Source organism: Antedon mediterranea, chromosome 5, assembly GCF_964355755.1.
Source record: "Antedon mediterranea chromosome 5, ecAntMedi1.1, whole genome shotgun sequence".
Taxonomy (NCBI): Eukaryota; Metazoa; Echinodermata; class Crinoidea; order Comatulida; family Antedonidae; genus Antedon; species Antedon mediterranea.
In genome coordinates this window covers 14386438-14412725 of record NC_092674.1, presented here as the reverse complement: position 1 = coordinate 14412725, position 26288 = coordinate 14386438, and the positions used below count along the sequence as shown (strand labels likewise).

The following is a 26288-nucleotide window of genomic DNA, read 5'->3' as shown; positions in this document are numbered from 1 at the left end:
TAAATTTGATCTTCTAAAGGGTTACTGGCAAATTCCTTTAACAGAGCGTGCAAAAGAAGTGTCAGCTTTTGTTACTCCTATGGGTCTTTATCAGTATAAGGTCATGCCTTTCGGTTTAAAGAATGCACCAGCCACGTTCCAGAGATTGGTTAATGGTATAATTTCAGGGTTGGAGGGCTGTGAAGCTTATATAGACGATTTGGTTGTTTATAGTGATACATGGGATGTTCATGTGCAGAGAATTAAGGCATTGTTTGACAGGTTGACAGCTGCAAAGTTGACAGTAAATTTGGTGAAAAGCGAGTTTTCCTGTGCAGAAATTGTGTTCTTAGGTCATAAAGTTGGTTGCGGAAAAGTGAAACCATTAAGTGCTAAGATTAAGGCAGTCTGTGATTTCTCAGTTCCAAAGAGTAAGCAGGAGTTAATGCGGTTCCTGGGAATGGCTGGGTTTTATCGACGTTTTTGCAGAAGTTTCTCAACGCTTGTAGCTCCATTAACGAATCTGCTGAAAAAGAATGCGAGCTTTGTGTGGTTGGAGGAATGCAATAATGCGTTCATTAAAGTTAAAGCGATGTTATCAAACGAACCGGTGTTGATGGCTCCACAATTTGATAAACAGTTCTCGTTGATGATTGATGCCAGTGATGTTGGTTCTGGTGCTGTGTTGGCGCAAACAGACGAGAATGGTGTTGACAAGCCTGTGTGTTTCTACTCAAGAAAATTCAACCAGCATGAGAAACGTTATTCTACTGTTGAGAAGGAGACATTAGCTTTGATGTCAGCGTTAAAGCACTTTGAAGTGTATCTTGGATCCAAGACAATGTTGTAGCTGACGCTTTGTCAAGAGTTTAGATAAAACATACATGAAATGATTTTAAAAGTTTTGTTGATTTTTAAAGTGTTTAGTTAATTATAATATGTTAGTTGTGATAGAGTGATGCATTAATGGCATACACGGATTTAAAGTAATTAGAACTTGTGAAATTTTAAAGAAGCAGTTGAAGTAAATTCATATCAACGACCTGTTAAAATAACTACTGTATAAGAAAAGATTTAAGATGTTATAGTAAACAGTTATAAGTTTAATCATATCAAACTTTCTTTAAGTGGGGGTGTGTGATGGGTTTGTCACACGGAAGTGAGCCCTCTAGAGTAAAAGAGAGGGGATGAATAAAGATGGACGACAACTACAACGTGTTTTGTTATGTTCTTATTGTTGGTTTCAGCCTAACGAGCGAGCCCGTAACAAGAGATACACATGACTAAGCATCCTTATAGTATTGTGTTTCAACTTCTTTATGTGGTAACAAATATGTACCGGTACAGTACCACATACATTTACATAAAGTAAGAATCTACATATACATATATTTTGCCAATTATAAATTACTCACAGACTAAACAATCTCATCAATTAAATTTATTATTTAAAATTAACTTTTTTTTTATATGGCATTTTAATGTCACCTAATATTTAGTTAATTTGGTCAATAACTTGACCAAATCAAATTATCATTTACCTGAAAAACCGTAATATTTAAAGAAAAAAGTAGTCAAATCGACTGACAACCAATGGATTTTTTATTGAATGTTGCCTAACTGTTATGTTGTCTTTTTGTAAGTGAAATATGCTTCTTTTTCCCAGGGAAGTGTTTAACTGAAACAACGCTATAAAATGGCATATTATAATTTTTGGACAACAATTCAGTTTTAACGTTTGAATTTTAAGCAGTTAAATTACCTGCCTAGTCTATCCCCAATTATTATTTATTAATATTTTATTATGCTCACCTTTCTTAAAATAAAATGACAAATGAATTCAAACTTATGTATTGACTTCAGAGCAAATAATATAGATCCAAAAACAAAACAAATGTGTCTATCACACACAAAATAATATTCCATTTAAAAAAAACACATAGTAAAATTAGTCATTAATAATGATTATTTAAAAAACAATTGTGCTCTAGTGATGATAAAATTGTACAAAACATTGAATTGAACACGATTAATCTTCAATAATTGGTGTTTGAAAAGGATAATTGTTGCAGTTATTTTGTTTTTTTATTTTCAATAGCATGGCCAAACGGCATTGTTTTGGGGGGCTTATTACAAAAATGTCAGTGTTTGCCAGAACTTGATTGAGTCGGGTGCTGACGTTAATCTACAAGCTAAGGTAAGTAATAAAGTATATTTTAATTTTACCTATTAATAAATCTGGAAATTGTATATACTTCTATATCCGCAAACTAAAGTGTTTATTTACCATAAAAATAATATGATATGCAAATATTCATAACTCGCCAATTCAATATAAAATTTAACCCGATTGAAGCAATTTTGTAAACAATAAAATATATAACATTATTGTAATTGAGATATACATAAAAAGGTAAGATTCCAATGGTAAAACTGGCTTGAACTAAACAAAACATTTTTTTTTTATTTTTAAAACGAATAAATGAATTAGAAGAACAGGGAAGAAAGCATGCCAAGTGCACAAAACTAATCTATCAATTTCGCACCCTCCACCCCCAACCCCTATTTACAACAATTACTGTAGTTGAATCATCGCTGTTGCGAGGAAAATGTATTCGGTTCCCACTATAATTTTGTAATGTAGGCCTAACCACACACATGTTAAAACACCAGTTTTAAAACGATTAGTCAGGGTTTATTCCCCGATATATTGATAATTTAAGAATTATTTTTTTGATTTTGCCTTTGCTCAAATCATCTTGTTAAAAAGTGGTGTATTTAATTTGTCTTCCTTCGTACTATAATTTAATGCGAATTATAAATTAAAAAAGTTTAAAACTAAAAGAAAAGAATAATTATTAACTTCCTTGGCATGTGCTCCACAGACTGACTTATCAACAAAATCATAGTGTAGTAGGAAGATGTTACACTTCCTATTCGTTCAACGCAAATAAAAGCGAGACAACATGGAGCTAAATTTAAAGGGCGCCTCGCACGTCGAGTAGGGATACGGAAAGTTATTGTATAGGAAATAGGCTATTGTAACAGTAGAATAATATGATTGTAAAATTAAGATTGAATACGAATTGACATATAACAAGTAATTTTATCTTTATAGAAAGTGCAAATGAATCATATTTATATGCTTTGGAATACAAATTTGTGTTTCAATTACCTGAAATTGTTTAGGTACCTGGAATATCTACCTGTATTTTATTTCTTTTATTTTACTGTTTTTATTTGCAAATCAATTTTTATATTATTTACATTAAAATGTTTATCATTGGACAGAGATAGAGAATTTAATACCTATCTTTAGAAACACTTCTTCATCAGAGTGAATAAATATATTAGGAGCCCTCGTGGTAATAATAATAGACGTACAATGTGTATGCCTATATAATAATCGATTACGTATGGTTTATTTCTAAATGGGAAACAAGAGAATAGGTAGTATGGCTTGTAATCAATCAATCAATCAATCAATATTTATTGTAATTAATAATATTATACAAACAGTCGATCTGTATACAATGAATACGGTACCAGTAGGCCTAACATTATAGGAATTTGAGTACGAGTATGTTTTACTGAAAAATACCAATTATTGTTAATTATCTATTGTTACGGGCTCGCTCGTTAGGCTGAAACCAACAATAAGAATATAACAAAACACGTTGTAGTTGTCGTCCATCATTATTCATCTCCTCTCTTTTACTCTAGAGGGCTCACTTCCGTGTGATAAACCCATCACACTTAAAGAAAGTTTGATATGATTAAACTTATAACTGTTTACTATAACATCTTAAATCTTTTCTTATACAGTAGTTATTTTAACAGGTCGTTGATATGAATTTACTTCAACTGCTTCTTTAAAATTTCACAAGTTATAATTACTGTACTTTAAATCCGTGTATGCCATTAATGCATCACTCTATCACAACTAACATATTATAATTAAATAAACACTTTTAAAATTAACAAAACTTTTAAAATCATTTCATGCATGTTTTATCTAAACTCTTGACAAAGCGTCAGCTACAACATTGTCTTTTCCTCTGATATGATGAATTTCAAGATTCATTTCTTGAACTGCTAAACTCCATCTCAACAAGCGTTGATTCTTGTCTTTCATTCTTGCCAAGAACGTTAATGGGTTGTGGTCAGTCAAAACTACAATTGGAAACGGAGTGGATCCAAGATACACCTCAAAGTGCTTTAACGCTGACATCAGAGCTAATGTCTCCTTCTCAACAGTAGAATAACGCTTCTCATGCTGGTTGAATTTTCTCGAGTAGAAACACACAGGCTTGTCAACACCATTCTCGTCTGTTTGCGCCAACACAGCACCAGAACCAACATCACTGGCATCAATCATTAACGAGAACTGTTTATCAAATTGTGGAGCCATCAACACCGGTTCGTTTGATAACATCGATTTAACTTTAATGAACGCATTATTGCATTCCTCCAACCACACAAAACTCGCATTCTTTTTCAGCAGATTCGTTAATGGAGCTACAAGCGTTGAGAAACTTCTGCAAAAACGTCGATAAAACCCAACCATTCCCAGGAACCGCATTAACTCCTGTTTACTCTTTGGAACTGAGAAATCACAGACTGCCTTAATCTTAGCACTTAATGGTTTCACTTTTCCGCAACCAACTTTATGACCTAAGAACACAATTTCTGCACAGGAAAACTCGCTTTTCACCAAATTTACTCTCAACTTCGCAGCTGTCAACCTGTCAAACAATGCCTTAATTCTCTGCACATGGACATCCCATGTATCACTATAAACAACCAAATCGTCTATATAAGCTTCACAGCCCTCCAACCCTGAAATTATACCATTAACCAATCTCTGGAACGTGGCTGGTGCATTCTTTAAACCGAAAGGCATGACCTTATACTGATAAAGACCCATAGGAGTTACAAAAGCTGACACTTCTTTCGCATGCTCTGTTAAAGGAATTTGCCAGTAACCCTTTAGAAGATCAAATTTACTGACAAACTTAGCACTACCCACACGATCAATACAGTCGTCTATCCTCGGTATGGGATATGAATCTGTAGTAGATTTAGCATTAACCTTCCGATAATCAGTACAAAAACAATACGATTTATCTGGCTTCGGAACTAATATACATGGAGAACTCCAAGCACTGCAACTAGGCTCGATTATATCATTCTTAATCATGTAATCAATCTCATTTTGTAATATCTTCATCTTGAACGGATTTGCTCTATATGGATTTTGTTTTATTGGTGAACAATCAGCTGTCTTAACATCATGCTCCACTAAGTTCGTTCGACCTGGAACATCCGAAAACAACTGCAGATTTCCAAATATCAAACTAACAATTTCAACCTTACGATCACGAGATAAATGACCAACTTTCTCTTCAATGTTTGCAAGGACATCTGAATTACTGAACTTAACACATGTATCAGGATCCCCAAACTCTTCAGAATTCTCTTCAACAACACACGCAACTGGTCTTGACGTACAGGTATCAGTATTATTTCTCGCTGTGTATGGTTTCAACATGTTTATATGACACAGTCGCTTCTTCTTACGCCTATCTGGAGTATCTAACACATAGTCAACTTCTCCTACTCTTTCAAATACTTTGTAAGGACCAGCAAATCTTGCAGATAATGGTTGACTGGGAAGAGGCAACATAACTAACACTTCATCACCTGAATTAAGGCTTCTCTTTTCTGATTTCCTATCAAACAATCTCTTCATTTTACCCTGAGCCTTCACAAGATTCTTTCTAGCCATCTCACGAGCACGATTTAATCGATCACGAAATTCAGACACATAATCTAGTATCGATACAGACTCTTCTGCATTCCCTAACAGCCTTTCTTTGACTATTTTAAGAGGGCCTCGGACCGAATGACCATACACCAACTCAAATGGGCTAAACCCTAAGGACTCTTGCACTGTTTCACGAACAGCAAATAACAATAAGGGAACTCCCTCATCCCATTCCTTTTCACATTGAAAACAATAGGTTTTAATCATATTCTTAAGTGTTTGATGAAATCTCTCAAGTGCCCCTTGAGACTGTGGATGGTAAGCACTTGAACTTATATGGGCAACACCTAACTGCTCTAAGACTTGTTTAAATATCTTTGACATGAAGTTTGATCCTTGATCGGACTGAACAGCTTTAGGCAATCCTACCCATGTAAAGAATTTTACCAATGCTTTAACAACATTCTTAGCTGTAATACGCCTAAGAGGAATCGCTTCTGGAAACCTACTTGATGCACACATTATTGTTAATAGATACTCATTTCCATTTTTAGTACGTGGTAATGGTCCCACGCAATCAACAATAACTCTTGAAAATGGTTCACCGAATGCAGGAATAGGCTTAAGTGGGGCTACTGGAACCTTTTGACTAGGCTTCCCTACTACCTGACACGCATGACAGGATTTACAATAGTTAGACACATCTTTTCTAAGACCTGGCCAAAAGAAATGCCTGAGAATTTTGTCTACCGTTTTATTGACACCTAAATGACCTGAAAGAGGATCATCATGCGCAATACCAATAATATCCTGACGGTATCCACTAGGAATAACTATCTGGTGAATCTCATTCCAAACATCACTACTTGGAATATCTGGTGGCCTCCACTTACGCATAAGTATGCCATCCTTTATATAATAACAAACAGGAACAATAGACATTTCCTCTACAGAAAGAGCTTGCTGACCAAATGACAACAAATCAGGATCTTTACTCTGCTCTTCCACTAACCTAGACCGATTGAGAACTGTCGGACCGAAATCACACACTTTTGGGTGCTGTTGTTCAGCCTGGGCAGTGTGTAACTCGCGACCTGAGCAGACAGCCTCTTGGGAAACGCGATCTGTAATGTCTCCGTAAAAACTATCACATAAGTCAATACTCTCATCCTCATCTATGGTTTTATTTGCCATAGATCGCACATGATGGAAACACATGTGATAATTCTTTCTCTAAACACACCGTGCTTTCGTCTTCAACAGGACTCTTGCACACAACCGGTTCTACTGTCACTCTGTCTCCGGCCAAATCATTCCCCAAAAGGAGTGTGACACCCCATACTGGAAGACTCGGAACGACACCGACAACAAAATCTCCGCTAACAATATCTGTTTCAATCCGAATTACATGAAGTGGGACTTCCTTATAACCCCCTTCAACACCTTGAATGAGCACACTTGCTCCAGCAGAAGACTCGTTTGAAAATGACAATGCCGATTCTATTATCAGGGATTGTGACGCCCCTGTGTCTCTTAAGACACGAACTTTACTCAGATTCACATCGTCGATCAATGCTACAGAACCAGTAGAGAGGAAAGGCTTAAATAGCTTTCGCACTTTTTCTGGACCTGAAGATTGGATCAACTTCTCACTTTCATCAACGTCATGACTCGCTGTCACTTTCAACGGGACTGTATTAACCAACGTGTTTGGAAGTGATTGGGGTTTCTTATTATCCCCTTTAGCTTTGCTTTGAAACAGCCAGCAATATGCCTTTATATGACCCTTTTTCTTGCAGTAAAAACAAGTTCTTGCAAATTTACTATTACTATTAACTGTAGTTTTCTGACTTTGGACCTTAGAATCATCAACAAATTTTAAAACCGATTTGGTATCCACCACCTTGTGCGTGAGCACATAATTATCGGCAACAGAAGCCGCTTTCATTAAATTATCCACTTTCTGCTCCTCTAGATGTGTACGAACTTCAGTAGGGGAACAAGATTTATACTCCTCAACTAACATAAGCTCGCGAAGCTTTCCAAATTCACCCTTTACTCCTTCCGAACTACACCATCTATCAAAAAGAATCTGCTTCTTACGTGCAAATTCTGTAAATGTTTGATCATAAGGTTTACCTAAGTTCCTAAATTTCTGACGATACGCCTCTGGAACTAACTCATAAGCTGACAAAACAGCAGTTTTAACCACATCATAGCTTTCACATTGATCATCAGCCAATGCAGAAAATACCTCTTGGGCTTTACCCACAAGAGCAGTTTGTAACAACACAGTCCAGTGTCTAGCAGGCCACTTTAATCTATTAGCAATTTTCTCAAAAGCTAAAAAATATGTCTCTACCTCGTCCTCATTAAACTTGGGAACCCATTTAATATTCTGAGTAATCTCTGAATCATTAGGTGTAGAAACCCGTGTGGTGTGACCCATTTGGTTAGCTAATTCTAATTTCCTTAACTCAAACTCATGTATTTCCTTTTGAGTTTGCATCTCTATTTTTCTTCTTTCAAAAATCAATTTTTCACGTTCCAACTCAATTCTAGCCAACTCGATCTCATTCCCCGCAGTTTTTACGGATTCATGAGTAATTAAACCAACATGACTTCCAATCACATTTATCAAGTCATATTTATTCATGGAATCATTTATAGATGCTCCAACCCTAGTACCTAGGAGTCGCAAACGCTCCTCTGATAGCTGAGCTACCGGGTGTCACGAAACCTAAGACCACGAAAGCTCAGACCCCCTAAGACCTAAGATCACGAAAGCTAAGACCCAACACCTAAGATTACAAATATTTATCTTTCGCACCTGCCTTGTATTTTAACTCCCAACATTTATTCTGAATACCACACCTTAGAATTGGCACTTTCATGAAAAAGAATCACATAAAAAGTAACAAATACATTTTTAAATTGATGATTTTACAGACGTTTTTCTCGCACACAAAATGACTAGCCTACAGTACAGTAGGCCTACCCCATGGGCCATGTTCAATGTTTTTGTTTCTATGGAACGTCAAAAGAGCAAAAATTATATAGAGGGCTGAAAACTCTGTCCATCTACAGTGTGGATGGAACAATGTAAAATTAAAATTGTAATGATAATAGTATAATCATGCAAGTACGAAGAAATAAATACTGGCAAATAAATTTTAATTTAAAAATCATGATAAGTTTTTTTGTTTCGTTTTCTTTCTGTTTTTATACTTGTACTATTATTATTGCTCTTTTGGCGCTCCATAGAAACAAAAACATTGAGCATGGGGAGCTCGAGGACTTACATTAGTATTACAGTATACAAAGAAACACATCTGTAAAATCATCAATTTAAAGGATTTATTTATTTGTTATTATGTGTTTCTCCTTCTGAAAGTACTTATAAGTCCTAATTTTAAAGTGTGGTGTTCAGGATAAAAGTTAGTCAACAAATTTGGAGTCAAAATACAAGAAAGGCAGGTGCGTAAGAAAAACATCCTCTGAACCAACACAATGGAGTAAATATCTACCAACAAACAACCCGTCAAGTTTGTTTGTTGTAAAGAAAAAATATACATTTACTCAACGGGCGAAAATAATGTGAGTTTATCTATGTTTTGCGGTAGTATTAAATTATATTTATGGTAATAAATGAAACCTACTGTGTTTAAAATTATGTATGGATAAACAAGTATTGTTTTTAAGCTGTAGTATATCTTATAGACTTGCCCCAAGTCTGTATTTATTGTCTTTTTAAAAAATTATTTGTTTTTATTTCGACCGCGATTTTTGTCTGAAAATACAGACTTGTGAAACACGTATAGAAATCGATTTGCAAACCGCAAACATCCAATAAGAATGACGTAGGTTATCATACCGTATTTGTCTATATGGGGCGGGCGGTATGTAAATATGGATTTCGAATCAACCAATGATCATTTTGTTTCAAAATGAAAAAGATCGAGTACGTACGTACAGTATGCTGAATGTACGATCGAGACTGAACAACTGTTGAAATATAAAATCGTGTTGCCAAGTTGTTTTGTTTATTAATTGTTTAGTCCTGACCTAGGCCTCCTTCGTAGGGCTACTCAACTCGTACGTATGACCTTCCAAATAAAACGCCAATAAGGTACATACCACCACCGACCGGCACACAACAGGGATACACCACCACACAGAACAGGACAGGGAGGGTCTGGGTGGGAATTAAATCAAATTTTCTCCGCATAATAAATGATCCATTCAATGTTTGATTTGGCGGAGAAGCTAGCCTATCATATCAAGACGAGTTTTCATGTTCTTGGGAAAAATCTCATCAAATGTTTACCAGACTACTAGGCATATAAAATCATTTTTAGCCTTCGGAAACTTTCATCAATGTACCCAAGTACACATTGTCTAAACGTAACATAGCGCATGCGCATCGTCTTAGACGTTCAGTCTTTGAAATTCTGAAATATGAATATTAAAACGACGTACGAGTGAGTAGCCAATGGCATGCGGCTGAAACTAGTCAACTGGATAATTTATGCACCAAGAATTCTTGGTGTCAAACCACGTGACTTATGCGTGTTTCCCCAGACGGAGTATCCAAACTCAAGTAATACACGTATGAAACGCCATATGTGCAAAAATATTTATATTTTTACAAAATTCCGTCTGGAGCCCAGACTATATATCTTAGTATTTGTAATCTTAGGTGTTGGGTCTTAGCTTTCGTGATCTTAGGTCTTAGGGGGTCTGAGCTTTCGTGGTCTTAGGTTTCGTGACACCCCTGAGCTACCACCTCAATGGACATGCTATCCAAAAATTCCTCGTCAAAATCACTTTCTGACATAGTTTCTATTTGAAACAAACAAACAAAAACACCGGTTAAAATAATAACCAATATGACGATAATTAAGGCACCAGTAATAAATTACCTGCCAAGCCAACACAGTATTAAACCTACCGTGCGCCGTGGTCTCAATAACTAGACCCCTAAAATCAAAACCAAACAGACTTCTAGTATCATAGGCAAGCCTACACAAGCCTAAAACAACAACACAGTGTACTGGCTCGACGACCGCCAAACCTCGTTCGTTATAAAACGCCTCTAAACCTAAAACCAGCTTAGAATAAGTAACTAAAATTACCATCAGTTTGATCTACAACTACAATTCCGTACTTTGTTCACGGATGACCTCCCAATTTGTTACGGGCTCGCTCGTTAGGCTGAAACCAACAATAAGAATATAACAAAACACGTTGTAGTTGTCGTCTATCTTTATTCATCTCCTCTCTTTTACTCTAGAGGGCTCACTTCCGTGTGATAAACCCATCACACTATTAATTTTAATAATTTATTATTTACTAATTATTATATTATGCTTGTAACACTCTGAACTTTCTTGAATTCACCGTAATTTTATATGCCATGATAATGTAATTGTGAATGTGATAATAATAACAATAATATAACATTATTGATAATATTAATTATGCCGATGAGTTCATTATTGGTAAGGAAAAAATATCAGTGGGGAGGCCTACTTTACCCCCTTTTATTATACTACCCTTACAAAAAATGTTATAGAACTCTACTATAGAATTTGGCCTGATTTAGTCGCCGATTTAGTTGAAGTTTGGTTTATGAATTAAAATGATGTCATTCAACAAGTTTTAGCTCGAACTACGCCTAAAGTCCGGTTTAAGAAGACGGGCGTATGTGTATTTACCATACAAAACACAGACGTTAACAAAGTTCCTGGCCTATATAATATAACATGGCCTAACTCCTATTCTTCTAGGAATATAATAGGATAATATCTAAGCTAAATAAAACAATGAGCAACAATTTGTATCAACTGCAGTCAGAGGTCGCGGTGCTAAAATCCATAAAATCACAAAATGGTTAGGCTAATGGTTGCATCGAAGCATCCTCGTATAATTGTGTTATGTGTTTAGCTGCACATATTAGCATGTACATGTCCGATTCGTGATTTGGCCAAGCGTCAAAACATTACTCAAGCTAAAAGGTCGAATAAGATATTTATACGCTATAGTTTAATATTCCTACTACAATTGTACTATAGATTTATCTTTCGCAATCTTAGTAATCTGTTTGCTTGTGATTTAGTTTATATGGGTTGACCAATCTAATTTGACTGAGTTCAAATACTGGAAAGGATGGTATTCGTATATGATTGGTGTCTTCTTGTGTTTAACAATCACGGAGAAGTATTTATTAGCATTTTAACACCTTTTCTCGTTCGCTTACCAAGCCTGTTTGCAATTTTCAGCGTCTTCAGTACTTGAAAAATTGTGTTGTAGTGAATTCAATAATCGGCAAATAGTTTCACTTTAGAGATGACGTTGGATGATAGGTCTCTTTAGCTTTTGCGTTTTAGACAGCACATCCATCAGTTGAAGTCAAGGTTGATACTACAAACATTATTATATCTTGTGGATTTTATGAAAATGTTGGTACTTGCAAGGCTTCAAGCTACAGTATTATGACTTTTTATTGAAATATTTCTTTTTAGAAAATCCTACTTCATATAAATTATTAAGGGCTATGCATCTTAACATGTTGCAACATCACCACGTTGGTTACCATGGTATCTAAAGTTGATCATCAAAAACGGTAATGCTTCTTGTCATAGTGAACTATCATGGAAATGACGGTTATACTTTAGCTACAGTAGATCTCTACATAACTCATCATAAAACAGTGGACAGTAAATACATTGAAAAAGGTATAAAATTACAACAAAATAGAGCCAAAAATTGACCTCACACTTTCAGCGGGCAATGGATGGTGAGTTTTAAAACGTAAAATGACACATACTTTTTGTAACTTTACAATTTCAAACATTATATCATAATGTTCAGTATTGTCTACAGTTTATTTTGAGCTACTATCCAAAAGAATCCGATTTATAATAGCCGAGATATTTAGGTGGGAACATGAAAATCAAGTGTTTTGTAGAATATCACGATGTGAAATCAGTGGTATTCATGTCCCAGTGGAGTGTGTTGAGGCAATTTAGCTATTTCGTTGCTCAAGAGATTCATATGTATCATGGTATCATGGTACAACAGAATTGTAGACACGGTTTTTAAGGGGAGGGGATGACATGTTGTGATTGAAGCGAAGTTGGTCAATGCGGTCTAGCAGAAGAGCTTGATATCATGTGAAAATTACACATTCCGGTATTAGTATTAGAAGACGACTTGATGTGAGATATACATGTTATAATGAAATCATTACCATGGCTTCGCGGAGATTATGTACACTCTGTATTTCACGTAACGATACGACATATGAATTATTAATTCTTTTCGAAAAAAAAAAAACAATTAGCGAAACTAACCTTCTTGGGAGTTTCGCTGTCCTGCTCAGACAGCTCCTTTAGAAGAAATGACAAATATATCATTGATTGACCTCTAGAGACTAATTCTGTCTAACGTGTAAGGGTCATTCACGTGAGTTGGTGGACGCCCTTGTCTCTGTTAATGGTTTGGGTTCCTCGTCGTCTGATCAAATAGCCTCTGATACGTTTGTTGTTTACATCTGGTTCTCTATCGATGATTTTAGGAGATAGTGATTAGTAGCACTGATTAAAACAAAGGAAAATGATTATCTTCAATAAAAATAGCGGTAGAATGTTAATATTGTAGGTCATAATAAAATAATGTCTACTTCACTTAAATCGGAAGGCCAGAGAGAAAGTTATTTAATTATTCATATTATACCAATATCCACATTCAGTTATTAGATATATACTATTTATTTTCTAAAGATTGCTTTCATTTTATTTAGGCTTTATTCAAATGACATATAAAATTAAGAAAAGATTACTTTAAATATTAACATTGAGACAATATTCATGATTATGATTTTTTGACGATTAATTCTAACATTTTAATTATTTTGATCTTCACTTTTACACATAGCAAACCAGAACACAATCAAAATTATAATGCGTTCATAAACGATATGGGACACTATACAAATCATACATTTACCATTACTTTCAATGAAAAACAAAGAATGACTACACCATACGTATAATATACAAACAATATTATTGTTAAAATAATTTCATAGTGTAAATCTATCCAACGATACAAAACAGGATATGATTTGACAAAAGTGTATGTCACCTTTTGGTCATTTAGTATAGTTTCGATACCAAGTAAATTATAACATTCTGACATGTCAATGTAATACAATGTTTAGTATTAATTGCATGGCCATGTTTAGTGTCGGACATTACGAACCAGTATTTGTATTCTATAAAACTTTCAAAATGTTAATTCGGTTACAATAATAATATAACACTACTACACCTCATAACATGATGCAAACATTGATTTAAAATCATCGTATATGACAAATGTCTAATTCGGTTAAAATAATAATATAATCCTCAGTACCATGATATATAATCGCATATGACAAAGTTCTATGTAAAGGAGACTAATTAACATAATGTTTCAATATATCGTTAGTGTGAAGAAGGGCGGTCGCAGAACCATTTTAATGGGGTTGCCCAAGAATCCAGGGCTGTCGGGACCGAGCATTTGCACCACATGCCCCACCATGGGGGGGGGGGGGGGGCTGGGGTGAGCGAATTTTGTTAAATGACACCCCTAGATGGCCGGAAAGGTACTCTCGCACGTAAAATTCACGATAAATGGCACCCATAGTTCACCGCCGGAAATGACACTCTATATCGGGCTACGTAGTAAACAGCAATACCGATCGTATACCGCATATTTTTTCCGCCGGTAAGACGCAATATATATCTATAGGATAAGCATTTTAACACTGTTATTTCAAAGTTCGGAACTTCCGTATTATTGGCCCAAAATTACGGACATGGGACATGAAGATATACCTTCGCATGATGCACAAGCAATCTAAACAGTCAGAAATTCATTCTGTGCATGTTCAGAAACATAATTATCTACATATTATATATCTGAGAGCGGTATTGTTGACTGATGGTTAATTGTCAATTTACATAGGCTCTTATATATGATGAAATTGGATCTAAATTTTAATTTATTGGCAAAAAAACATTTAGTATGAAATTAATGGTGTTGCCCGGGAAGCCCCTGTGCCCGATCCTGAGTTACACCAACCACATAGTGTGATCCCAACAACAACGTTTCTCGCATACAAAAAATATACTGTTAGCTTTAGTAAATAAATATTAATTTAGATTGTTAATTTGTACGCGCGCACATCTCTAATTATCAGCTATTTAAATAGTTGAGTTTAATTATGATATTTTAAAATATTATGTTTAAGGCGAATTAGTTCCACCTCACCACATGCGTACTTTGGTATTGTCTTATAGAAAAACTTTTTTTTTTAAAAGCGACTTAACTTTTGCCTGAGTGCTGTCTAAAATTAGGCACGGTTATTACCAATGTTGATTAAAAGGTTTATATTTTATAATAAGCAATATACATTTTAAAGCCGCGGTGTTACCCTTTAATACTAAGAGAAATTACCTGAATCCTCCGCACGGCTTATTGAAAAACAATATACAATCAAAGATATAAAGAACACGGCGCATTACAATAAATAAAAAAAAAAAAAAAATACGGCATCCGAGTAACCCGAGAAAAAAATTCTGTTAGAAAGAACTTTCATTGTTTATTATGTCATGTCAAAATTTAAAATATACTACATTGTGATACGGTACGTTTTTGGCGAGTTCAGATGCTCTGTCGTGTCAAATAAAACGCCCTCAAATACAAATGTTACCTACTATTATGGTTTTCAGTACTCTATACTAATAAACTACCATCTTACGACCTTTTCAACCCATACAGTATTTATCAACCCATACAGTATTTTCAACCCATACAGTAACCCACAAAAAAGAAAAATCACCTACAAAATTAAATACGGTACGGTACCCACTCTGAAGTTAAGATTGCAAATAAATCACTAGTGACCTTAAATGGCACGACCTCATTACCGAGAGTATCAACTAGGCTTCTGTTGCGTAGACTCAGGGAAGAGTTAATTGAGAGTTGTAATTTAACTCTTCCCTGGTAGACTCAAATATTTAGGAGTTAACCCTTCCATTAGTCATACGTCTTTTGTTATAAATCTGTAATTGAAAGTATTCTCATTATTCATTGTTTTATAGTTTACCGGGACCACATGTAAGAATTAGCTGGAACGTATTGTTTGTTATGCTTCACGTATAAGACTACTGTACTTATAATTGAGCAGATCTCAATTTGATTCATTTTTATTAGAGACTTTACTGAGGAAACACATTAAATTTTGCAAGACCCAACATATTCAATGCACTATCTCAACGTTCAAAGAAAAGGTCCATTACCTCTCGTAAAAGATTCCGTAATCATTGTTACCATTTATGCCTTTAGGGCACTGAATGTTAGAGAATGATATGTCGTGGTTTTTCAGTTTTCTGTTTTTGAATTGTATTTTATGCAAAATGATACAATAAATTAATATGAATTGAGATTTTATAAACCACTTTAAAAAAACATATTCCCTCCAAGTAGCGGTAAAATTAAACCAATAGTAAGAATTTAGCAGTCCAAATGTGTTACCTGAACAGAATTTGGAGCCTGCATATATTAGCTGTAACTGCCAGTTCAAACGTCACTTTATCATAATTTACACTCAGACTAGTTAGCACTAGCGGATGAAAAAAAAAAAACACTTATTTGTTTTACATTTATAAAATACTATAAAAAAGGTTATACAAGAAAGACAAATGAATACGTATACAATACATTATCTTAAAGAAAACATCAATGGTTGATAATTTTTATAGAATTTAACAATGTAGCATTATTTAAATCTATAACGTCATTTTTAAATGATCACATCGTATTGATTCCAGGACAATATTATAATACTTTGTTTAGAGAGAGAAAATACTATAACATAATGTTTGTAATATTTCAGAATGGAACGTCACCTTTATATGTGGCTGCACAAAACGGCCACACAGATGTTTGCTCCATTTTGCTCAAGGAAGGTGCTAAATTGGATCTTCAGACCAAAGTAAGTGTTACACACATAAATAATATGTGCTATATAATTCAGTGTGATTTAAAAAAGTGTTTAATTTTACAATTTAAAGGGCGTGCCAATAATAACATACCTAAATGAAGCAAGATCATCGCGGGTCATATTACAGACCATTTTTTTTTGGCGAGGATGACTAAATTGTCGAGAACTGCACGGTTGTATCCCTCACATGGTTCGGAACACTGCTGCCTCGTCATGGTTAAAGTTGTATTGTCCCCCAAAACATGAAAAATGAAGATCAATTAAATCAAATTTTGAATAGACCATATTGTAGCTATAATAAAGTTGTTCACTTTCGCCAAAAAAAAATCCGAAAAAATTATTAATTTCGCTAAGAAAAAAAACAAAATAAGTTAATCAATTTTCCCAACTTGTCAGCTCAAAATTTAGGCCGATAGAGCTAACTCATAAATATGCATGATATGTTAATGAGCATCGACACAGCTGGGATCTGATCTAACAAACATGGATGATGCACGTTGTACAAACACCCAGAGATCGACGCGACTGGGGGTTTCCCCTGATCGTATGTAAAGCTAAGCTGTTAATTTGTCGGTAAGTAGGCCTAGACGGTTATTTTAAATATAATAATTATATATATAACGCAAACTAGACAGACGTAGGCCTAGAATAATACATGCATAGGCATAGGCTAGTAGTAGTATCGTAGTAGAGCAGGCAGGCTGCTGGGACAATTGGGTCCCTGCAGAAAATGCCCAGCTAGGCCCTTTACATTGTACTCTTCATAGACTGGCCTAGGCTAGGCCATCAATCCGAAAATACAGCCAGTCTGCTGTACCATATACATAATTTACAGTTGAATCTTGTTTAACTAGTTTTATGATAAAAATAAAACAAACATTTTTTCAGGGAAAATGGTTACAATACAATACAACTTACAACAAGCCTGAAGTTGAGAACCTTCCTCCAGCAGCAAGTACAAGTAGACAGAGGGGAAAAGCCAGCTTAGCCATTTTACAACACAAACTACTGTTCTTTACCATGTTACTCTGTACTGTAGTAAGTCAAATACTGTACTTGTTTTCTCTTTATTAAGTTGTAATGTGTTTTACCATAAAAAGTTAGTGTAGGCCTACTTATATGTCAAAGCAAGCAATTTCACTAGCCCACATTTTGTACAAAATGTGCATGATCTAGACCTATTTCTAAATACCAAATTCCAGGTTTTCGTACTTTGCCGAAATTAAAAACTTTAGATTTTGTGAAATATTTAACTTATTTATACATCATTATTTAAAATTTTTTATTTAAAGACGTTGAGCTGATGAAGACTGGAACAGAGGTCACATTCGTACTTCATAAAGACAACTCAAGATAGACTCTGTATTGGAATATGATTGGATATTGCAAGAAAAATATTTGTGATGCTGCATTCGGCCAGTATGTTCCTGTTCAGCTTGTAAAATGTATAATTTTTTTTATAAAGCAATAATATTTGTACAGTATAATATTTTGTAAACATTCAATAAATAAAAAATACTACTAAAACAGTACACAGAATAAATTCTTCAATTTTACTTACACTTCATAATGTTACTGTAAATATTACAGTGCAAAAGGAGTTAATAAAATTTATATATATATACAGTTACAGTATATCTTATTGAATTCCTGTATTGTTTTTTGTGTCAATTTGTCTACTAATATCAATGTGTTGATTGTGGCAGTAATTACGGCAGCTATAGTCTTCTAAGATCGCTCATATCCATTACAAAGTGTCATTTTAATAGTAAGAAATGTTTCAATAAATTTGTGAATGTTGCCACTCTGTACGGTACATTTTGTGTTTCTCACTACTTCACTTGCTCTTATTGTTCAATCAATGTTAATACCTGAAAAAAAAGAAGAAATTTGTATCAAAATATCTGCACAAAATGGTTAATTGTGCAAATGTTGATTTGAAGCTATTGCATTTGATGCAGAAAATATTTTTAAAATACTGTACAGTAAAAACATCCAAAACAATATTTAGATTTATTTGGTAATTTTCTCTGCAGAATAGATAGTTGAAATCCTAACAAATTAAACCAATTCATCATGATGGAAAAAAAAAATTATAAACCAAAAATACACCCCTCCTGGTGGTGGTCTAGCCCTAGCTAGCAGTGTACTGCCTAGCCTAGGCCTACCTCTACTTCTAGAAACAGAAGGAGGCAGCAGGTAAGGCTACCCGAAACTGCCTGCCATGTGGTTGTGCTAGTACTACTAGGCCTAGGCTAGTACAGTAGCAGCAAATTCGGGCCTAGCCTAGGCCTAACTAGGCCTCTCCTTCTAGCGAAACAAAAACTCACCTAAATAAATAAGATTCAACATCAAAGTTACCAACCGCAGTTCTACTTAGTATTCTGCTACAGTGCTAGCTATAGTCTATCGTCTCGCGTCAACGTCACTACTCGACTCTCTCTATGCATTGCCATCGTCGCGTTGTTGGCTGTTTGTTGAGCAAGAGAACCATCATCCACACGATGTATCCATACAATATGAATATTTATGAGCTAACTCAGGTCAAGGGTTAAATTAAACCGGAACACGTTTGTCTTCCAGACAAATAGCTTCCGGTTGGTTAATTTTTGCTTTAAATTACGATTTTCTCGAGTAAATAATTTTTCTTTTCGATCCAATTTGAGTTCAAAGTGAATAACTTTTATGTGCAATTAAAATGGCCTATTCGTTATTTTTTAAACGAATAAATGAAGTTGCAGAACAATGAAGAGAGCATGCCAAGTGCAAAAAGCTAATCTATCAATTTTGCACTTCCACCCCCTATTTACAACAATGCGACGAAAATGTATTCGGTTCCCACTATAATTTTGTAATGTAGGCCTAACCACACATATGTTAAAACACTAGTCCGGGTTTATTCCCCGACATATTGATAATTTAAGAATAATTTCGTTGATCTGCCTCTGCTCAAATCATCTTGTTTAAAAGTGGTGGATTTAATTTTTCTTCCTTCGTACGATAATTGAAGGCGAATTATAAATTTAAAACTTTAAAACTAAAAGAAAAGAAACATTATTAACTTCCTAAGCATGTGCTCCACAGACTGACTTATCAACAAAATGTAAACACTAAACTGCACACTCCCGGAACATTGCGCCAATGTACATTACATTGTCTTGGCGGCGTTTGCTACCTTGCAATCAACGCAGTGTGTTGCAATCAATGCGACACTCGGCGAACAGTTTAATAGAGTTGCGTTTAGGTCAACGATACCGTGTTCGAACGTGAAAAAACGCAAACAGCGACTAATAAACTAATAAAGTGCTTATATTGTTATGCTTAGAATATAAATAAACAATACATCTTACTTGGTACCGTTCACTTTATTCATTCGTTGTGCACAACCTAACTTTTCCTTTTACAAATACCTCGTCTATTTAAACCAACCCACAGGTGGAAAATATGCAACTAAGTATTGTGTACCACAAACGACGTCACAAAAATATGATAATACAAGTTACATATATCTGTATTAGTATTGTTGACTTCCAAAAAGAGCAAACAATTAAAAAAAAGGATAATTAATGACAAAATATGCTTTTACGAAATTAATTGTTAAAGTTGTATTGTCCCCCAAAACATGAAAAATAAAGATGAAAAAAATCAAATTTTGAATAGACCATTTTGTAGTTATAATAAAGTTATTCACTTTCGCCGAAAAAAAATCCGAAAAAAATATTGATTTCGCTTATAAAAAATCAAAATAAGTTTACCATTTTTTCGAACTCATAAGTTCAGAAATTCCAAAATAACGATGGTTAGCTAACAGCTCATAAATATGCATGATATGTTAATGAGTATCCAAACAGGGGAGATCCGATCTGTTCACCACGTAAACAAACATGTGCGAAGAACAGAAGAAAGTGCTGGGGTTTCCCTGATGGTATGATGTAAAAAGCTCTGCCGTTAATTTGCTGGTAAGTAGAATTCTATTTTAGATGAATGACACATCCTCCTATAATAGTTTTTGGCGTATAGTTATAGGCTTAGCTATCTAGGCTAGGGCTATAATATAAGCCTACTTCTACTGTCTAGTAGGGCCTAGGCCTAGTTAGTACTGTAGTTTACTACTGTGTAGTGTAGTGTAGCAGCAGCTGTAGGCAGGCAGATAATCGGGTCAGAAAAGTAGACGGGAACCCACTTTGAGGCCTAGCTAGGTCCTATATGTCGTACTCACCTAGCTAAGCCATCACTCCACAACTAGCTACAGGAAATAGGCCTACTATGTTGATGTACCACTGATATACATTTGGAGCTCGAATTAATTTTGAAGTCAAAAAACGAACATTTGGAAAATGATCAGCATACAGTACCAAAGAAGTTGACGGTAGAATAGATTGTTGTTGATAGCAACCAAAACGAAAACACTAGTAATTAGAATAGGCCTTTTTTAGGGAGGAGATGCACTTTTCAGGGATTCCTTACTGTACATTAGTACCCCAAATTGAAAACTTCAGATTCATGTACAGAAATAATAATTATATGTATGCAATAAATTGTGAAATATTTAACTTTTCTATTTGACTTTTGTATTTATACATCATTGTTTTTCAATTTATAGACTTAAGCTAATGAAGACTGGAACAGAAGTTACACCCATACAGCATTTTAAAGGCAACTGGCAGTAGACTCGGTAGTGGAACACAAGATAAATATTGGATGACTATCATAAAGCATTAGGCAAATGTGTTGGTTGTTTTCCAGCTTTTAAAATGTTGTATAGTTTTCATAATTAGAGCAATAACATTTGTATACAGCATTAAATAAATAAAAAATACTACTACAGTACATGAGATAAAATCACCATCATTTTAATGTGTGAAGATTTACAGTACAGTACAGTAAAAAATGAGTTAATTACTAGTATATTTCATTGAATTTCTGCATTATTGTTGACAATTTATTTTCAACTATTAATTGATGTGTTAATTGTGGCATTACAGCAATAGCTTGTCTTCTGTGATTGTTCATCCATTTTAAAGTGTCATAGTAAGAAACGTTCAAATAAATATTGTGAATGTTGCTACCACATTTTGTGTTGATTTCTTCACCATTTTCCACTACTTGCTCATATTGTTCATTCAAGTGTGTTAATACCTATTAAAAGAAAGACATTATTTATTAAAATATGTACATAAAAAGTTTAATTGTGTGAATGTTGGTTTGAACGTTATTGCTTTGGAAGAATTTTCAACATAACGGTACTAAGTACTGTAAAGTACACATTCCAAAAAATATTTAACTTAGATTATTTGGTCATTTTCTCTAAAATAATTACATTATTGGATGTACAGTATAGGCCTAGTTACAATTTTCACAAATTTATATTAGCATTAAAATCTAATTAATCATGAAGGAAAAACCAAGCACCATAATCTCTCCTGGCCCTGGTGGTGACCTTATTTTCTATTTTTGGCAGCCATTCACAAGTTTTCGCTTTTTGAGTTTTGCTGCTTTTATGTATAATTTTTTTTAATCACAAACTCTACATAGAAAAGAAAATTATATGTTTTAAAATGAATGAAAAGTGATATGAATAATGATAAATTAAAGATTATTATTAAATATTATAGTATTATACTAAAAATAAGACGAGTTGGTGGTGTCGAAATTCACACAAGTCACAATAAAACCATGGAGGTATAAAATATTTTATTTTTATACCTCCATGCTAAAACCTTATTCCTTACTCCATGCTCACAGATTAATGTTATAGGCCTAATCCTATTTAAAGCTAGGTTGGCAATAAGTATTAATAAGGCTTACAAGTTGTATCTATTAGTATTAGCTAGGCCTGCTACTCACTCAGGGTGAACCCTCACTCAGGCCTACAACTAGGCCTAGTACTACTACTACTACTAGACTAGCTACTACTCTAGGCCTAGCTAGCCAATAGATAGGGGATAGTACACTAGCTAGCCCATTACAGCTGTAATGGGCTAGCTAGGCTTCCTATACTAACTAACAAAGCTGCACCATAGAAACTACAGTTCTTACTTACCAATATGCTAGGGCCTAGCCATAGTCTTTTCTTCAAGTAGGAGTTGTTTTTTTGTTGTTAAACTACAGAACTTTCCCACATCGTCGTCTCGCCATATCACGTCGTATTTTTTTTCTGATGACCTAGAGGTCACATACACGCACAAGAATCATACAATATGCATAATTCATAAGCTAATTCAGGTCAAGGGTTAATTTAAACCGGAAGCCAGCTAGCTGCCAGCCAACCGACTTCCGGTTGACTATTTTTTACTTTAAATTACGATTTTCTAAGGTAAATAATTTTTTTTTTGATCCAATTTTTTTTCAAAGTGAATAACTTTTATGTATCATTAAAATGGCCTTTAAAAAAAAAAAATGTTTGTTCAGGGGGACAATACATCTTTAATGGTGTTCAATTTATTCTTAAAAGTGGCAACGTTTGGTGCATTGCTTGTCTTTTGCTCTATCCGATTCGTTTAGGAATTGTCTTCGGGTAGAGTGAGTAACAATAATTATATTTGGTGGTTATTATTATGTTTATATTGGCCACCACTTGTCCAGTAGTAACATTATCATTTTGTTGACGATATTTAATAATACTAGACGTATTGCTCAATTCGCTCGCGTACCATCTAGGTCGCGCCCACAGATGGTTTTAGAATACAAAGAACACCTAATAAAAGGTCACCTTTGGAACCTCACCTTTCGATAATTGTCTCTTAATAATTGATCTGGACTGACTGAATAAATCTAGAAGAATTGAAAATTTAGCAACCAACGATTATCCAATAACAAATTTCGAACCAGAGAAAGTACCGAAGTTTTGTATTAATAATGATGAATATAATTATTTAGTCATTTTTTGTATTTGCTTTTATGATTTTGTTTCTTTCTCAGTTAGAGTTCTTAATCCCTGTTTGCTTTTGTAGTGTTGTTTCTTTTAGCAGTCTGAGTTCTCGTTCCCTGAATAGGGGTGTTCGAAAATTAAGAGAGGTTCTATTGTACTGTAGTGAAGTTTAGGCGTAAATAAATAAGTGTAAGCAAGGCTGTGTGTACAACAGCATACATGTCGACTACATGAACAAATAATACAGATACGTTGAATTATTAATCGTATACAATTCGAACCCTGGAAATTACTTGTTATAAAATGACTCCAAACTATTGAATTAAATTTAATCAAAGCCAAATGTGTGTTTTGAATGGTATCACCGATTACTGTCCTTGTCATGGCACATTTGATGAATTAGGGGAGGGGGGGGGGGGGGTACGTTCACATTTAAAATATTAAACTTTGAATTGCTTATTGCGAAGGTAACGCTCTTTATAATATATTTCCCTACTCCATATAATTTAAATAGCCATTTACGCCCGTTATTCTTAAACCGAACTTTAGTCATAGTTCGAACTTCGACTTCAAAAAGTACTAGTTTGAGCTAATACTTCAAAGTCGATTCATAGAAGAAGTTTGCAGTTTGTCTTAATGAAGTCGAGCTTTAGTCGAGTTTTACACGTCTGGGTAACAAAGGCTATTTTAATAAATATCATAAATTAAAATGGGCCAATGATAAATAACGAAATTTTGCGCATTAATATCACTTTCCATTTTGTTATAACAAAACTTTTTACGCATCAGGACTATACATGAAATATAATCTTAATCGTTTATTATAGAAACAAGATCAGTATTAATTTAAAAGTAAAGTACTTTTCAGTAACAACAAACAAAAACTTCCATATTTTATAGGCCTCCAACAAAGTATGATCGCGACGAATCACGTACATCATAGTGTGACAAGAAAGCGCTATAAACGTTCTATCGCGGACTTGCGTGAAGAAATTTATGTAATTTGTATAAGGTTGTAAATAAACATGATTTGCATCAACATTATACCAATGCATATTTAATTCAACTAATATAAAAATAGATATTTCATTCTTCAATATCTGGCCAATATAAAAACTCAACGACTGTCATATTTTTTTATAAACCTCGTTTAAATACCATTTAGTCGGCGATTTAGCCTGCGCCATCGATCAAAATCCGTCTCGATTTAGCCGAGGTTGGCCTGATTTCGTCGCCGATTTAGTTGAAGTTTTGTTTATGAATTAAAATGATGTCATTCATCAAGTTTTAGCTCGAACTACGACTAAAGTCCGGTTTAAGAATACGGGCGTATGTGTATTTACCATACAAAATATAGACGTTAACAAAGTTCCTGGCCTATATAATAATAACATGGCCTAATATCTATCTAGGCATATAATAGGATAATATCTAACATAAACAATGAGCAACAATTTGTATCAACTGTAGTCAGAGGTCACGGTGCTAAAATCCATAAAATCACCAAAAATTAGGCTAATGGTTGCATCGAAGCATCCTCGTATTATTGTGCTATGTGTTTAGCTGCAAATATAGCTTGTACATGTCCGATGCGTGATTTGGCCAAGCGTCAAAACATTACTCAAGCTTAGGTCGAATAAGATATTTATAAGCTATAAGTTTAATATTCCTACTACAATTGTACTATATAGATTTATGTTGCGCAATCTTAGTATTCTGTTTGCTTTATTGGTGATTTAGTTTATATGGGTTGACCAATCTAACTTGACTGAGTACAAATACTAGAAAGGATGGTGTTCGTATATGATTGGTGTCTTCCTGTGTTTAACTCTCACGGAGAAGCATTTAGTAGCATTTTAACACCTTTTTCTCGTTCACTTACAAAGTCTGTTTGCAATTTCCAGCGTCTTCAGTACTTGGAATTGTGTTATGAATGCAATAATTGGCAAATAGTTTCACTTTAGAGATGACGTTGAATGAGAGGTCTCTTTAGCTTTTGCGTTATAGACAGCACGTCCATCAGTTGAAGTCAAGGTTGATACTCCAAACATTATTATATCTTGTGGATTTGATGAATTCCAGTAACGCTTTGTGTTGGTACTTGCAAGGCTTCAACCTACAGTATTATGACTCTTTATTGAAGTATTTCTTTTTAGAAAATCCTACTTCATATAAATCATTAAGGGCCATGCATCTTAAAATCTTGCAACATCACTAAGTTGGTTACCATGCTATCTAAAGTTGATCATCAAAAACAGTAATGCTTCTTGCCATAGTGAACCATCGAAGCTAATATCGGTTACTTTAGCTACAGTAGATCACAGTGGGTTCTCCACATAACTTCATCGTAAAACAGTGCACTAGATGGATATGTTTTGTTGTTTCTTATTCCAACTCGGAGATATCTTTGCTGAAACGACGACGGACTGTTATTACCATCTCCTCCAAAATGAAAAAAAGATCCATTCTGTGTTTAAGGTGTACGTTATCGGTCCACCATCTTTTGTACAAATAGGCTCCGTAACAGTTATTGAGAAACTGAATGTACTGAATACCGTACTGTTTTGTCTAAATTGTTGTACTTTGCACTTATTTTAATACAATTACCAGTGAAG

At 34.4% G+C, this 26288-nt stretch overlaps 1 protein-coding gene and 2 long non-coding RNA genes across 5 annotated transcripts in view; 2 read left to right on the top strand and 1 right to left on the bottom strand.

Moving 5' to 3' along the window:
- The window catches only part of LOC140049206 (uncharacterized), a 176862-nt gene that overhangs the window by 17610 nt on the left and 132964 nt on the right, over positions 1–26288 (top strand). For all 3 annotated transcript variants that reach the window (XM_072094037.1, XM_072094036.1, XM_072094038.1), the window contains exons 4-5: positions 2078–2176; positions 16695–16793. In XM_072094037.1, the coding sequence (XP_071950138.1) occupies positions 2078–2176; positions 16695–16793 (198 nt within the window). The remainder of the gene's footprint in view (positions 1–2077; positions 2177–16694; positions 16794–26288) is intronic.
- LOC140050146 (uncharacterized) lies at positions 17187–18323 on the top strand. The gene is made up of 3 exons (XR_011845368.1): positions 17187–17375; positions 17691–17840; positions 18095–18323. It is a non-coding gene; the product is annotated as an uncharacterized lncRNA (long non-coding RNA).
- On the bottom strand, positions 21645–23027 carry LOC140049207 (uncharacterized). Its single transcript, XR_011845214.1, has 3 exons — positions 22846–23027; positions 22215–22329; positions 21645–21941 (listed from the first exon to the last, which is right to left on the bottom strand). It is a non-coding gene; the product is annotated as an uncharacterized lncRNA (long non-coding RNA).